Source organism: Ammospiza nelsoni, chromosome 9, assembly GCF_027579445.1.
Source record: "Ammospiza nelsoni isolate bAmmNel1 chromosome 9, bAmmNel1.pri, whole genome shotgun sequence".
Taxonomy (NCBI): domain Eukaryota; kingdom Metazoa; phylum Chordata; class Aves; order Passeriformes; family Passerellidae; genus Ammospiza; species Ammospiza nelsoni.
In genome coordinates this window covers 6430649-6445869 of record NC_080641.1, presented here as the reverse complement: position 1 = coordinate 6445869, position 15221 = coordinate 6430649, and the positions used below count along the sequence as shown (strand labels likewise).

General features: G+C 47.1%; 1 protein-coding gene across 1 annotated transcript in view; it reads right to left on the bottom strand.

Annotated features, from left to right (window-relative positions):
• NOTCH2 (notch receptor 2) overlaps positions 1-15221 on the bottom strand; it is a 94745-nt gene that overhangs the window by 6951 nt on the left and 72573 nt on the right. The window contains exons 21-29 of the mRNA XM_059477973.1: positions 14531-14663; positions 11466-11711; positions 8826-8938; positions 7768-8297; positions 6715-7062; positions 5793-5935; positions 4678-4888; positions 3921-4017; positions 3302-3470 (exon numbers count right to left, since the gene is read on the bottom strand). Coding sequence (XP_059333956.1) covers positions 3302-3470; positions 3921-4017; positions 4678-4888; positions 5793-5935; positions 6715-7062; positions 7768-8297; positions 8826-8938; positions 11466-11711; positions 14531-14663 — 1990 coding nt within the window. The remainder of the gene's footprint in view (positions 1-3301; positions 3471-3920; positions 4018-4677; positions 4889-5792; positions 5936-6714; positions 7063-7767; positions 8298-8825; positions 8939-11465; positions 11712-14530; positions 14664-15221) is intronic.

Genomic DNA, 15221 nt, shown 5'->3' with positions numbered 1-15221 from the left:
TTCTAGCAGCCTCTGAATGTTATGTGACATTCCCTAAAGCCCCAAAACTGCAGCTGTAATCACTGATGCTTCCTTGCTGATTTTACTGCTTTCCTGCACATCCTTCAGAGGCACCTGGAAAGCAAGAGGGACTGAGGTGGCAGCAGAGGGGAACTTCACCCTGCTGATCGCTCCACTGGAGCCCACCAGCAGAAATACAATTTTTTCAGCAAGTACCTGATTTATCCCATGGGCAAGCAGGGGACAAACAGCAGCTGCTCTGCCTGCACAGCTCTCAGTCACAGAGCACAAAGCCACACTGGGCACATAAACAAGGTGGTATCTCCTCCTGGAAGTAACACACACAGCTCTAATGCCCTGCTCCCCTTCCCAGCTTCTGATCACTGAGCTTCCTGGCTCTCTGCTTTAGGACAGTCCCTAAACTTTGTAGAAATGTGCGTTTCCAGCAGGGGCACTGGAGGAGCAGGCTCTGCCCGGCTCCAGCAGCCTGCACGCTCCTCCTAGTGGCTCCCCACCACAGGACACACAGCCTCCTTTCCTTCCCTTTCCTTCCCCAGGCTTTGGACAGACAGCAGCCAAGAGCTGGGTTCAGTTCCAAGATCCAGCCCTGTCTGCAGACCCTCTCTGCTGCTCTGCAAAGCTGTACCTCCCTTTGTGCTGCTCCATCCTGCTGCTGGCTCTGCTCCCTTGTCCCAAATGAACTCTCCTCAGTATTCCAGTCAGGCTGTGCTCTCCTCCGTACTGCCACAGCACAAAGAGCAGAGACACAGAGCACAGAAAGGAGATTTCCTTTCCCCCAGCACCCCAGCTCTGGGAAAAACCACTCACAGGCTGGGTCTGGCTTGCTCAATCACTGCAGCTATCCTGGATGTTCGTGCCTAGCTTCTCCACAGGGACAGCACAGCATTAAATCCCTGGAATAATTTGCTGCCACCCTCCCCAGAGTTTCTCAGGTACATGCAGCTCTTGTCAGAGCCTTGCAAGTTGGCCACACACGGTTGGTTTTATGAGGCTAGCAAAAGCACATCAAGCTAGACAGTCACAATTAAGTGCTTGATGGACTACTAGGGAAAAAAAAAAAAAAAGCTGTGGACACAATGTCTTTTTTCCCCCTTCCAGCTTGTTCTCTCAAAGAGCTGGAAAAGAACCCAAAAGCATCCAGCTGGAGGCAGACATCCAGCATGGAAAATTCCAGTCTAAACCACTGAAGTTTCAGTAACTGAAAAAAAGAGGGGCATATAATAGAGACAGTTCATCAATTTTAATTATAGGTGGTGTTACTAGTTATGCCTATAATTGCATTACCCTGGTTACACACTCACAATAACTGCAGTGAAAAGAATGTCCTCACTTGCTCTGGGGGACACAGCAAAAGAATAGCATGGGGAGACAAAGGTGGGGGCAGCATTTTATAAAAACTCTTCTGTTTGCTGTCTTGCAGCAGGACAGCCCCTGAGTACATGTAAAATGCAGAGTGAGGCAATAAAGTTAGGAGTTCACCAGACAGGTACTCCTGAAGGTCAGGCACAAGGTACTGAAAGCTGGGATATAAGGAACCCACAGGGAAAATCTCCAGGAAATGCTTCTGGAGGACACTGGAGATCTTGGATACCCCCAGATTTGAGGGACTGCAGAAGATGTGGGTTAAGAGAGAGCACAAACCCTTAGAAACACTGAGGTGATTCTCCCCTCTCAGGAAGAGATCTCTGCTGTTCAACCTGCACCTGCAGCCAGGATCTAACTCACCCAGCCTCAGGCAGCTCCAGCCCTGACACCTGCACTCAAGGCAGTCAGCCTGAACACCCTTTGTAATTAATTAGGGGCAGCAAAGCATTGCCGGGGTGTGAAATCCACTTTTGGACTTCTTGGGACGGAGGGAAACTACCTCTCAGAGGGGCCCATTTTTTCCAACTGCCTGTGAAAGTGAGGGTGGCCAGGGCAGAGAAACAGCCACATTAACTATGAGGAATCCTACCCCTCCTTACTAACCCATTATTCCAACACCTCTCAGACTTATAAAATTATTTCTGCCCTTGACAGCTGCTTGCTTCTGATGCCACAGAGAGAAATAACTTAGAGCAGCTTGCTGCAAGCTTCATAATTGTATCTGGATGGCAGGAAAACAACTCACAGGTCAGAATTATTTCATTGCTGTTGTTGGACAAAGCTCTGGGTGAATGTGAAAATAAACTGGAGCCTTAAGAACGTTATTGCCTGCACTTGGAAAGCTTCTAGCCTGCCACACAGCTAGAAGTTTCAATAGGGGAAATAAAGAAAAGCTTAAATTTGGCAGAAACTGATGGTTTATGTTCTCACACTCATTACACAAAAATCCCTCCTTCCCTTTGCATTTAGGAGAGCTAACAGGTCAATGAGCAGAAAAGACAATAGAAAGGAACTGAGAGAATGGGTCCAGTCATCCTTAAATTGCATGGAAATATTCCCACAAAACACAGCAGAAAAAGGCACTGCAGCAATGTCACCAGCATCACCTCTCTGCATATGAACAATTGCCATGTTTGCAGCTCTTCCAGCCAGAACACACTCCTTGGTCAACTGGCTCCTCTCAGAGATCAGTTCTCACCAGGTGACCTACCCAGTCCTTTACCAGCTTATACAGCTTTGGCACTACACTCATAAAAGCAGGAGAGGGTTCCCAGGGCATCTACTCATTTAGGACAGAGACAGCAAACCTGCCTGCATGTTAAAGAAACCTTCCAAGTCCACAGTTCTGTTATGAATTCAATGACTTGATCATCATAAGCTGAAGATATAAATCAGAGAATAAAAAAAGAATCATCAACAATTTTGCTGCATTGCTGCTCTGTTCAGGACAGACACCTCACACACTGCTAATGGGGGTAAACTGTCTGCCAAAAAGTCATCTTATTCAGGAAAAGGCCATCCTTGCTTCCTCAGCTGATAACAGACACCTCAGGTAAAAAATCTGCTAAGCTGGTCCTTAGAAAAGTCTGGCATGGATATCTGCAGTGAACCAGCTGGAGAAACTGGGGGTTATTTCCAGCACAATTATGCATTCAGAATTTCTGACAGTATCACTTAGGCACACACTGTTATAAATGAGATTCTACAGGTGCTTGCTAGGGGAACTTTTCCTCCTAGCTCCATGATATTCCACGTGCTGCAGACCATGGTTTAACCTTTCCAGCAGTGCACCCTGTGCTTCCCTCGGGCACCATGCTGGTGTCCCTGCATACTCCACTGAACTCGTACCAGCAGCAGCCCCAGGCAGGGGGCACAGGGCGGGATGGCAGGACACACAGACACTCGGAGCACTGACCTGGCCCCCTGACGTTGACATCCAGCACATCCACCTCCTGGTCAGCCTGGGGGGGGGTGAGGGCCAGCGAGGTGCTGCCGCAGACGTCGGCCGCCTCCAGGTGCTGCTGCGTCCACTGGCGCTGGTCGATCTGCTCGTCCCCCTCGGGCAGCAGGGCCTGGTCCTCAGCCTGGACACACACACAAGCAGCTGCTTCAAAACACCCACCAAGTGGCCAAAGGCACCCAAAGCTCTTGGGGTGCTCTTAGTTTGGATTTTTGTTGTGTTTTGGTTTTTTGTTTGCTTTCTTGGTGTTTTAGGGGGGTTGTTTTCTTTTAAGCTAATGGTGGTCTGCATTTACTTCCGCTTTCATACTCCCACCATACATTACCAGGCCTGAGCTGCAAGACATGCCATTAACCTTCCTGTTCCTCTTGCTGCTGTAGGGAGGGGACACTGAAACAGAAGGTACTGACTTTCTCCACCAGCCTGTGGTGGCAGTGTTAACCTGAGGATTTGCTCCTCAAATACAATCAATTACCAGTCCCTAGGCCAAGGGAGGTTTTGAGCAAGGGAAGGTAATGCAGATGCTTGTCTCACCAGCAGTTTCAGATGGTATTTAAGTGTTGGAGCTCCTTACCTTAGCTCTCTTTGGCTGAGGTCCACCATCTCCTGCCCAGTGCTCAGTCGTCCCAGGGTCGGCCAGGTTACCCTCTGGTATCTGGACTGACAGATTTCTGACAAACAAGGAGAAGATATCACTTTGCAGCCTGAGCAGGTCTACTGCTGCTACTTACACTGCCTTGCAGAGACTAACAAAGGGGTGCCTGTAAGTTTGGTAGCTTGCAAACAGAGGAACCAAGAAATCAAAAATTTCAGACAATCAATAATGGCACTTAGAACTGCAAAGTAGATTAATTGCACTTAGTTAAAAAGAGGTTAAATGCACTTAGAACTGCAAAGTAGTTTAATTCAGTGGAAAAGTGAAACTGCATAAAACTTTTGAAACTTGCCATTACTTCTGAGTCACATTTTTGATGCATTGAGCTAGAGATATTAGAAGTTTGTTGTCACTATCAGCTAAAATGTCTCACCTATTCCAGGAGAAGATTAGGCAAACAGTGCCCGGCTGTTGATGTATACTGCTCAGTGTCAGAAAACCAAACAAAGCCAGGAGATCAGATTCCTTGTTGGCATTTTATACATTAGAGTCAATTAAAATTCTTCCGTCCAAACCAGATATTTTTAAATTTAGAGGAATAGCCTAAGAAGTTCTAGCTTAAAAGGAAGCTTTCTCTAAAGAGTTAAGTGCCTTTGATGAAACATATCTCAGCCACATTCTCAAAATCCTCGAGCCAGCAATGAACAGAGTGCCAGTGGCCTAGATGCAAACTCACTTGAGCCCCACAGCGTCCTCCCCGACGGGCTCTCTGCGCTTGTGGTTGCTGGGGTCCCTGCGCAGGATGAAGCCCTCGGGGAGCCACAGGGAGCCGTGCTTGCGCTTGCGCTTGGCCATCATCACCCCCAGCAGCAGGATCAGCAGGATGATCAGAGCTGCCACAGCAAGCAGGTAAAGCAGCTGGGTCTTTGGTGCTAACAAGGGCTCACCTGAAAGTTACAGTTGAAACACAGCGGGATTAACAAAGTGGAGACAACAATCTTCAACCTAACAGATTCTCCTTTCTCAGCACAGCCCTTCCCACAGGGGGCATATTGTCTCTGCAGAGTTGAGGCTCCACTGAGACTGCTGTAAGTCTTCTTTTTGACTTCCCTTTCTCAAAGTATTTTCCAGAGTACATGGCTGCTGAACCAAAGATCTTGCTCCTTCCTTCAGCCATGCTCACTTGGCACAGAGAGAGCTGATCTACATGAATCACAGAATAATGAGGTTGGAAGAGACCTCTAAGATCATCAAGTCCAACCTATGCCCTAACACCTCAACTAGACTATAGCACTAAGTGCCATGTCCAGTCTTTAATTAAACACATCCAGAGATGGTGATTCCACCACCTCCCTGGGAAGAAGATACAAGCACAACCCAACTAGGAAAAGCAATAATGCCAGCCTAGAACATGTTTGCAGCTGAGCCTCAGACTGAGGGAGATGGAGCAGAAATCAAAGAGATTACATATTGCCAGAGGAGAAAACATCTGGCAGACTGGACTGAGGAAAGCCTCCCAGCCTTTCTCTCTAAATGACACCTTTTCCACTGAATTCATGGCTTAAAGCACATGAATGGTTTTAGTGTGGAGATCACCACTGCAGTGCTGTAGCACAAGAGATTACTGATTCTACAAGTATTAAAGTGACTGGCTCTAAATTAAATATCCTGCCTTACTAACCCCCTGTGCACTTTGCACAAACACACTCCTATAACTGGGGACAAACAAGTCGCCTCCCAGAAACCATACTGAACAGCGAGACACAAGAGGACGATGATCAATAATCTGAGTATTTTGCAAGTTTGATGACTGCCCCCTCAATAAGCAATTTTTCCTCTCCCATTACTCACTTTGGACAGACACAAAAGGATAGGGCAGCATGCCCTTGATGGCCTGAGCAGCTAGGAGAGCTGCAGCAGCTTCTGTGTTGTGAAAGCATTGCTCTGAGTCCTCTGCACACTGGCGGTTGTCGATCTCCAGGAACACCTTGGTGCTGCAGAGACACAGTAAGAGGGCACAGCAGTCAGTGACAGAAAGTTAGAAGACAGAAACTTATGCCAAAGCAGGAGGTCAAACTGCATCAGCATTTTACATTAACCTTCCTACCCCAACGCCAAACTGGGCAGTTGCAATAGTGTTGCACTTTCCCATTTATAAAATGTCACAGACATCTTTTATGAAAAATCCTTTCCTTGGGATTTTTCTTCCTGAGAAGCTGGAGGCCTCAGGAACAAAATGTAAACAATGATTATCTGCTGCTGTGGAATGCAACAGGTGCATCTGTGATTGGTCTCATGTGGCTGTTTGTAATTATTGGTCAGCTGGCTCAGACTCTCTGTCTGAGCCACAAGCCTTTGTTATCATTCTTTCTTTTTCTATTCTTAGCTCGCCTTCTGATGAAATCCTTTCTTCTACCCTTTTAGTATAGTTATAATATATTATATATATATGGTTTTAATATAATATATTATATATATAAAATATAAATTAATAAATCAAGCCTTCTGAAACATGGAGTCAGATTTTAATATAATGTATTTATATATATATATATAGTTTTAATATAATATTTTATATATATATATATATAACATAAAATAATAAATCAAGCCTTCTGAAACATGGAGTCAGATCCTCGTGTCTTCCCTCATCCTCACACCCCTGTGAACACGGTCACAATAAGACAGCCTACAGCCCTAGAAAATCTAGAAACACTACAACCAAGGGTTACCAGCACAACCAGGCCAGAGGAAGACAGAGGCACCCACTCACCCAATGACCTCTTGCTCCAGCTCCCTGTGCTTGCGAACCACCACGAGCGACCGGCGGCTCCGCGCCGCCGATTTCTCCCCGTAGTAGGGGAACACCATGGGGTTCCCCTTGGAGTCCAGCTTGATCCTCAGGTTGGTGTGCAGCAGCGTGCCCAGGGTGCGCAGGAAGCTGCGGACGTCCTCCAGCAGCTCGTCGGGGGGCATCAGGACCACGATGATGAGGGTGCCCTCCGCCAGCTTCTCGGCCTTGTCGCCGGCGCAGTCCAGCCCGTCCCAGCCGCACTCCTCGCTGTTGCAGCCCTGGTCGCAGCGCCCGTCCGCGTAGTGATCCGTGCAGTACTTGTCATACCTGCAGCAGGGACAGCGTATCTGTGCTCTGCACAGCACATCTGCACTCTGGGGGACAGTGTCTTACACTCTGCAGCATCGTTTGAGGTAAAGCAATGCTCATAATCAGGGTGGCAGGAGAGGAGATACAACCCCAGGATAAGCTTGCAGCCTGAGAGGGTGAAAATAGGAAGCACGGCACACCCCAAGAAGCCATTATTTCATTCTGGTAACAGTGTAAGAGAGCTGCTTTTTCTGCTTACTAAGATACTAACATCTCCTGCTTCACTGAGGGAGAATCATCACTGCAAAGCTGTAGCATGTGTCAAAAATAACTGAAGAAATGTAGCTACAAACAAGCTAGAAAACATGTTCAGAAGCAGCAAGCTCAGCTGGGATTAAACTATAGGTATTGCTGGCATGGAAAAAAATTCAGGATAGCAGGCAGCACACTTAAAATCTAGTACAAGGCAAAATGCCTCCTATTAACATTTCCAGGGAAAGCAGGGCACATCCATCAAGCAGGTTAACACACTACCATTGCTCAGGTTATCAACTTAGAGCACAGCACACAAACTCCAAAAATGGAGAAGTACACAAAGCAGCAGAAACTGCTGGATGCCAAGCTTTCAGCAAGGACAGCCAGAGAAACAATGGGAGAGAAGGGAGCCACAGGCAGGAGCTATGTTAGTCACACAGAGAAAATGTTCTCAGCATCGAGCCTTACTTGCACGTCCTGCTATTTTGCTGACACTCAAAGTTGTCAAACAGGCACTCGGGCGTGTTGCAGAACTCGTCACACTGTCCATTGAAAAGCATCCAGCAGGGCAGGGAGGAGGAGCAGTTGGCCCAAGGATCCTCCACAGTCAGGGAGCAGTCGCCTCCATCCCACTGGCAGGCGTGGGTGTTGCAGTCCTCATCACAATAGCCATCCCTGGCTTTCTCTGCACACTGGGAATCCAGGCACCTTCGGGGCTCCGGGCTCAACGTCACGGGCTGCTCACAGTGGCTGCCCTGCGTGTGAGCAGGGCACTGGCAGTAATAGTAGGGAGGCTGAGAATGAGGGTGGCAGCTGCCCCCGTTCTGGCAGGGGGCACTGGCACAGCCTGGGTGTGTCTGGCATTCTTCTCCCACAGACAGCTTGGGGCAATAGCACCGAGGACCAGAAGATGTTTGGATGCACTGCTCCCCCTTCTTGCATTTCACTTGTCCACAGGTACTGTGGCTGTTGAACTCACATTTTGCTCCAGAATAACCCTGCAGGGTGGGAAAAAAAGGCAAAACAATCAGTGCCACAAACCTATTCCAGCACTCTGAGGGCTGGAGGCAAGGTGTCATGTGCAAATCCTTTCTCCCCTGTAACTCCTCTAGCCTCACTGCAGCAGCCATGACTTTCTGGACCTAACCTCATGGATAAAGAAGGAAATCACAAGGCTCGGTTACATTTTGAAAACAGTCTAGAAGAGCCACAAACAAGGGGAAGCTTGCAGCAAGCACAGAAAACAAAGGACTGCAAAAAACCAAAAAAGTTAATTTAATTAAGCTAATGTAATTTAATGGTAGATTTAAGACAAAAAAGCCAGCTGTGATACTTGAACACCATACACGTCTGGGGTAGCAACAGCCAGCATCACTCTCCTGGGGCAGCTGGAAGCCCTGTGTTTCCCTGCTGAGCACATAAATGAAGGGATGTGGGTAAATCACCTGCAGTAAGCAGTGAGAGCCCAGGCAGAGGGCTCTGGGACTGGGGCAGGCAGGGCAGGGGGAGCAGGGGTGGGTGCTTACCGGGGGGCACTGGCAGATGAAGCCCTCGGGCATGTTGCTGGCCACCGCGCAGGTGCCGCCGTTCTGGCACGGCTTCCGCGGGCACACGTCGATGACACTCTCACAGTGACGGCCTGGACAGGGCACAGGGAGAGAGAGAGAGCAGAGAAACGTGTGTGAGACCACCCCAAACCATCACCACACAACACACACTGTCAATAACCAGTGAGCTGAGCGCTCCTTCAGGAGGGAGCACCCCTTTGGATGAGGGGTGGTCTCCACGTGGCTGCCTAAGCAGTAAAGAGGGAGGCACAGCCCCAGATCCACAAGGTGCATTTGGAGACAGCTGGCAGTGCCTGCCTCCTCAAGAACACACAGAACACAGCACAGAGACAGAGGGTGCTGCTGTCATCCCCAAGTCAGCCAGGCACAGAGGCTGGAAGTGATGTACCACACCAGTGTGGGGGTTCCTAAGACCTCCTTACTATTTGGGAGATGCTCAATGAGTTCAACGCCAACTCACACTGTAACCCTCAGAACCAGATGTACCCTAACTGAACAGGAGACCCAAGCAGAGTCTCCTCAGACTGACCAGCCAGACAGAGATCTTACTGCACTGATACACTGACCAGCTTTGCAGCAGCTCCCAGAGTCAGGCTGACAGCAAACTTCTAAAAGTTGGGGATGATCTCAGCATGACTTAGACCCCCTAGGAAAACATTAATAGAAGTCTCCAGACATGTGCAGCCAAGACTCTGCAGACAGGAGCAGACAGGGCAGGATGGCCCACAGAGTTCTGGCATGCCACCAGTCACAGACCACAGCAAAGCCACCCCGTCCCCTCCCAGGCACAGGGGTCAGTGGGGAATGTGCAGAACACAGACAGCTAGAGGAGGAAACATGTTTCCCCTTTGTGCCTAACATTTCCAGACAGACTTCATGTCTGAGACACAGCAGCTCTCCCTGCTTCTCCTGGGGTGCAGCAGGCCTGCACTCCCCACAGCACAGGATCCAGAAACCCTTCCATGAGGGTCAGAAGCCACATGAGACATAATTCATAAAAGCAGCCTTGACAGACAGGCTTAAAATAAACCCATCTGGTGGCCTGCACCAGTGTCCCACCAGCTCCACTTCCCTCATACATCACTCTTTCAGGAACTTCTGCTGGCAGGATAAGTAATGCATTCAAAAGCTACTACATGAATTCTTCAAACATATATCTTTGTGATTTCTTTGCAGCTGAAACTCACAAATTCAGTGGAAAATCACAGCATCTTTAAGAAAAAATAAGAGTAAAAACTGCTGGTAAAGCATGCAGGAAAGGTAAGGACTGGTAAGCAGGGAAAGTGAAAGGTTTTAATGGAGGAAAACTGAATGCATAAGAAGTTAAACTGACATGGAAAATGGAAAGCTGAAAGTTAAGACACATCTGGAGACTATTAGACCAAACTTAAGCCCAGTGGGAGGCAGAAAGCAGAATAGCAGCAATACTAACAAAGAGGAGGTCTAGAGAGAGTGAGACATAAGTCTGCACAGTGGGAAATTCTTGCAAAGTTGTGATTCAAAGTTGGATTGTGGAAGGCTCACCAAGCTAGGAATGTAAAGCCCGTCTGTGCACAGAATACTCCATCCTGACCACATCACCAATGCAAGGAGGAAAGGCAGCTAAGAGAAGAAAAGGGGGCCAAAAGCTCATTATGACAACATGATTTATAGAGAAAATGCACATGGCTGCTTTGCAAAAGGAGAAGTCACAGCTAAGCTGACACGTGAACTGTTACACTTTCAGTATTAGAAATGTGAAATTATGAAGGCAAGAAAAGTACCACAAGGAAAGAGAAGTCCTAGAAGCCAAGTGTCTCAGGAGATTCCTTCATCTGAGACTGCTCTGGAAGCCAAATTTCTTAGAAGTTTTAAAAGAAAGAAAGGTTTAAAAACGGAAACATGCTGTAGGGAAACAATCAGACACTGTGAAGAGAAGTGGGCAGATAACAGCACTGCCAGGAAGGGACAGAAGCACCATTTCTCAAGATCCTGCCATGAAATGGAATGCATGTTGATGACTACTTGTTGGGGAAGATGAAACAGGAAAGCCTTATAAATATGATTGTCTGGCAAAAGATTTTGAGAATATAGAAACTATAAGTGAGATTGAAATGAAAGCAAGCTTTGAGATACCTCAGTTAGTGGACAACTGGAAAACCATAGTGTGGCCAGCTGAAGGTAATCCCCTTTTGATGGAACAACACCCTCTGCTTGCAGACAGCTCCAAGGGTCAGAGCAGACTCTGCCAGCTTGGCAGAAGGGGCCCAAAGAGGAGTTTTTAGGGTTTAAAATGTAACACAGCGTGGTAATGTAATGATTCTTATACGCTGTGTGTAAATGCTATAGGATATTGTACTAAATTGGTTAGTAAGAATTCGAATATTCAACACAGAAAAAGATTTATGGTACTGTAACAGGAACTTGGCTCTCTTACCCTCTCATTCTCTCTCCCCCTCTCTTCTCTGGGGCCTGCTCTGAGCTGTGGCTGGCAGCTCCCAGCAGGGCCCTGCACCCAGGCCCTTTGCAATAAACCACAACTTCCACGCCCTGGCTGCAGAGATCTCTCACCTCCATCCATCCTGACCATCCTGCCCCCGTTGCTCGTGCACGACTCACCAGTGAAGGCGCTCCTGCAGATGCACCTGTAGTCGTTGGTGAGCTGCACGCAGTCCAGGCTCCCGCGCGGGTTGCAGGGGTTGGAGAGGCACTCGTTGATGTCGCCCTCGCAGCGCTCCCCCGCGAAGCCCTGGGGGCACAGGCAGCTGAAGCCCCCGATCTGGTCGATGCACTGCCCCCCGTTGAAGCAGCGCGGAGCCCCCGAGTCCGAGATGCAGTCATCCACGTTCTCCTCACACAGCCGGCCTGCCGGGACAGAGGGACAGCTTGGGGACACAGTGACACGGCTGCCTTCCCTGGGATGCCTTAAGTTTGCCTTAAAGATTCTGTACTGCATTAGTTTGTAACTCTGAAGTTCTTAAAAACTGTCAGCAGCTCTCCTCACAGCTCAGTCACACGGAACAATCCTTTTCCAGCCCCAGGACCAAGGACACCACTGCAGCTTCAGGCCTAAAAAGTGCAAACAACAAAAAGGCCCAAAATGCCCAAAAAGTGCAAACAACAGGGAATTGAGGAGAGCAAACCGGGAGGATGGGACTGCGTCACCTGGAGCTGGAATTGAACAATTAACCCCAAGACGGAAATGGACCAGAACTTATAAAATTGTGAAAACTTGTGACCCAGGGTCCATCTTGAGTGTAGCCCTGGCCAGGCTTTTCCCTATGATGCTTTAAGTTTGAGCCTTCATATTTTCCAGATTCTGTACTGCATTTGTTTATAGCTCTGAACTCCACAGAAAGTGCTGGCAGGCTCTCCTCACAGCTCAGTTACACAGAACAATCCTTTTCCAGCCCCACAACCAAGGGCACCACTGCAGCTTCAGGCCCTAAAAGTGCAAACAACAGGGAATGGAGGAGAGCAAACTGGGAGGATGGGACTGCATCACCTGGAGCTGGAATTGGACAATTAACCCCAAGATGGAAATGGACCAAAACTTATAAAAATGTGAAAATGTGTAAACCACTGTCCATCTTGGGTGTAGTCATGGCTGGGTTCTTGTACTACCCAAGGTGTATCCCTGTCAAGGCCTCTAATAAATCCCATCTTTATTCATTTAACTCTGCCCAGCCTCTGTTCCAGTAGGCATCACCTACACTGCCCATCAAGTTTTAAGGCCATGTCACACACAGTCCCTGAAATAAGCAGGTAAAGATCCCAGTTTAATACACACCATTTAATTCCACACCCTCTGCAGACAGCCAGCTTCAGAACAGGCTTAGGGCACATGTGTTTTACATCCAGGCTGTCCTCAGTGCTAAGCTGTCCTGGTATTTGGCAGCTTTCATACTTGACTTAATTTAAGGGCATAATTAAAAACACAAAACCAAACCAAGCCCAAAAAAGATGCACCTGATTTAGCCCTGAGACCGAGCAGAGCCTGGGAGCCCCGTGCTGGCCTTGACAGCCACAAGCTGCCACCAGGCTCCCCTGGACCTGGGCAAAGAGCATTTAAACAAGCATTAAAACAAGCCACAGCACATCAACAAAAAAAGCAGCTGTGAGCCAGGGACAGCAATTTCTTCTCCTCCCTGTGAGATTTCCTCTCAAGGGACAAGGTCTGGTGCTGGTTCTGCTTTCACTGCACAAGGGCAGAGAGGGGAAGCTGAGCAAGTTTATTGCTGTTGTTCCACCCAGAGCAAGTAAAATCCTTCCCCTAAACATGGGGGATGCTTATACTGGCATCAGTAAAGTACTAATTACAAACTGGGCCAGGGACAAAAGCTAAGCATTACTATCCTAAATAATGGTATCAAGTCTCCTCCAATTCCTTTCATTTACAAAAAAACCCCAAAAAAAACCCCAACAAAACTGCCACATCCAGAAAGTAATTAATCTCAACAAAGAAAGACTGAAGGATTAAAAGCAGTACACTCAGAACCTCTCAAAGGATGGTGGGGGATTTAGTGGAATACAGAAATTCTGGCCATGCAGGTACTGGTACCTAAATACACTCTTGGATGTAGAGACCTAAAAAGCAGGTTTGTTTCTGCTTTTGTTTTATTGTACTTTTTTGCCTTTTTTTTAAATTGAAGAATAATATTAAGAACAATACATGAATAATTGGTAGTACAATGATTTACAGTGAAATAAACACTTAACCAGAGTGGGGAGAGCCACACTAAAGTGAACGAACTGGTGATATGAGTGGGCAAGAGGCAAATATATTCTTTTATAATTGTACTTAAATTTACTTTATGAAACAAGAAATTAGTTCCATCTGACGTCTGAAGATTTTGCTAACATTGAGATGACACATTTCAGAAAGAAAAAGTTTAGTTAAAATTTTTACATTGCTCTGACTTGAGAAATAAGCTTAAAAAAGAACATACAATGAAAAAGCACTTACTGATTGGTTAAAATGTTAAATTTTCACAGGTAGAAGCCAGGTTCATAGGTAAGATATAAAGGGGAAGACTAGGTTTTAAGAAACCTGACAATAAATAGCCAGTGGAATCATGCTTACTGAAAACTACTGATATAAACTGTGGACTACTTTTATTTTCTTTTCTTTTTCAACTTTTTTCCCCCCAAATGGAACTTTTAATAAAGGAGCTCATATATGCTGAAATAGTTTAGGGTAGCCTAGAGTAGTCACTCAGCTTCTTTTCCACAAAAGACTCCAGGACAGAGGACAATGAAGGGCAAAAATTCAAGCAAGTATAGGATATTGGAAGTTATACAAAAACTAAGAAAGTTTCCTACTTATTTCATAGCACCTTAGCCAAAAAGAAACCTTGGATTTACTGTATCAAAACAGATAGGGTTTGGGAGAGAGCTTAACAGCAATCTCCTGCATCCACATTGCCAAAGATGGCTCTACATTCCCAAGGGACACTGCCACGACCTATTCCTTTAAAAAAAAAAAAAAAAAAAAATTAAAAGGGAGGGAAAAAAAAGTAGCATTTATTTTTAAAGAGAAAATATGCATCCCAAGGGATGCAGTGTACTTTGGGAACATTCTTCAAAGAGCAGAATGCATTCCCTTCAAACTGTGTCTGGTGAAACCAGCAGCCAGAGAGGAAAATTCCCCTTTGCAACATTCACTTAATTGCTGAGCTGCCTACCCCGGGTTCCTGGCGGGCAGGAGCACTTGAAGTGGTTGACCAGGTCGATGCAGGTCCCTCCGTTCTGGCAGGGCTGGAACTGGCACTCATCCACCTCGTACTCGCAGTTGACCCCCTGGTATCCGGGCACACACTGTGGGCACAGAAAAAAGTGTCAATGGTTTCTAGCAGATAGCTCAGAAAGCCCAACAGTGACACAGGAGCCCTCAGTGGGGCACATCAGGCCCGCCTTTGCAGCTGGACAAGCAGCTTAAACACACAACTCGACCATGTGACACCTAACAGGGCACTGCAAATTGGAATTCAAGATTAGATTAGATTGCTGCAAAACACAGCAGATCAAATCCCGATGCCCTCCAGCACCAAAGCTGGCTTAGTAGTTTTGGCTTAAGGTTTACATAAAAGTCATCCTTTCCCTCTGGACATGGGCTTCCAAGGTGTTCTACCATTCCCAAAAGCTTAGGGAGGTTGATACACAGCAATCTCATGGTCTACACTACTCTCTGCATCAGTGTCAATAAATAGAAAGCAGTGGAAAACATTTTCCACCATGGGAGGCAAGGGATACTTTGCCCACCCAACAGGGAAAATACAATATTCCTTTAATACATTTTACAAATATTTTAATATAAACCACACCTCAGGCAAAAAGATTAGAGCACCCTCTCCAATGTCACAAAGAGTTCAAATG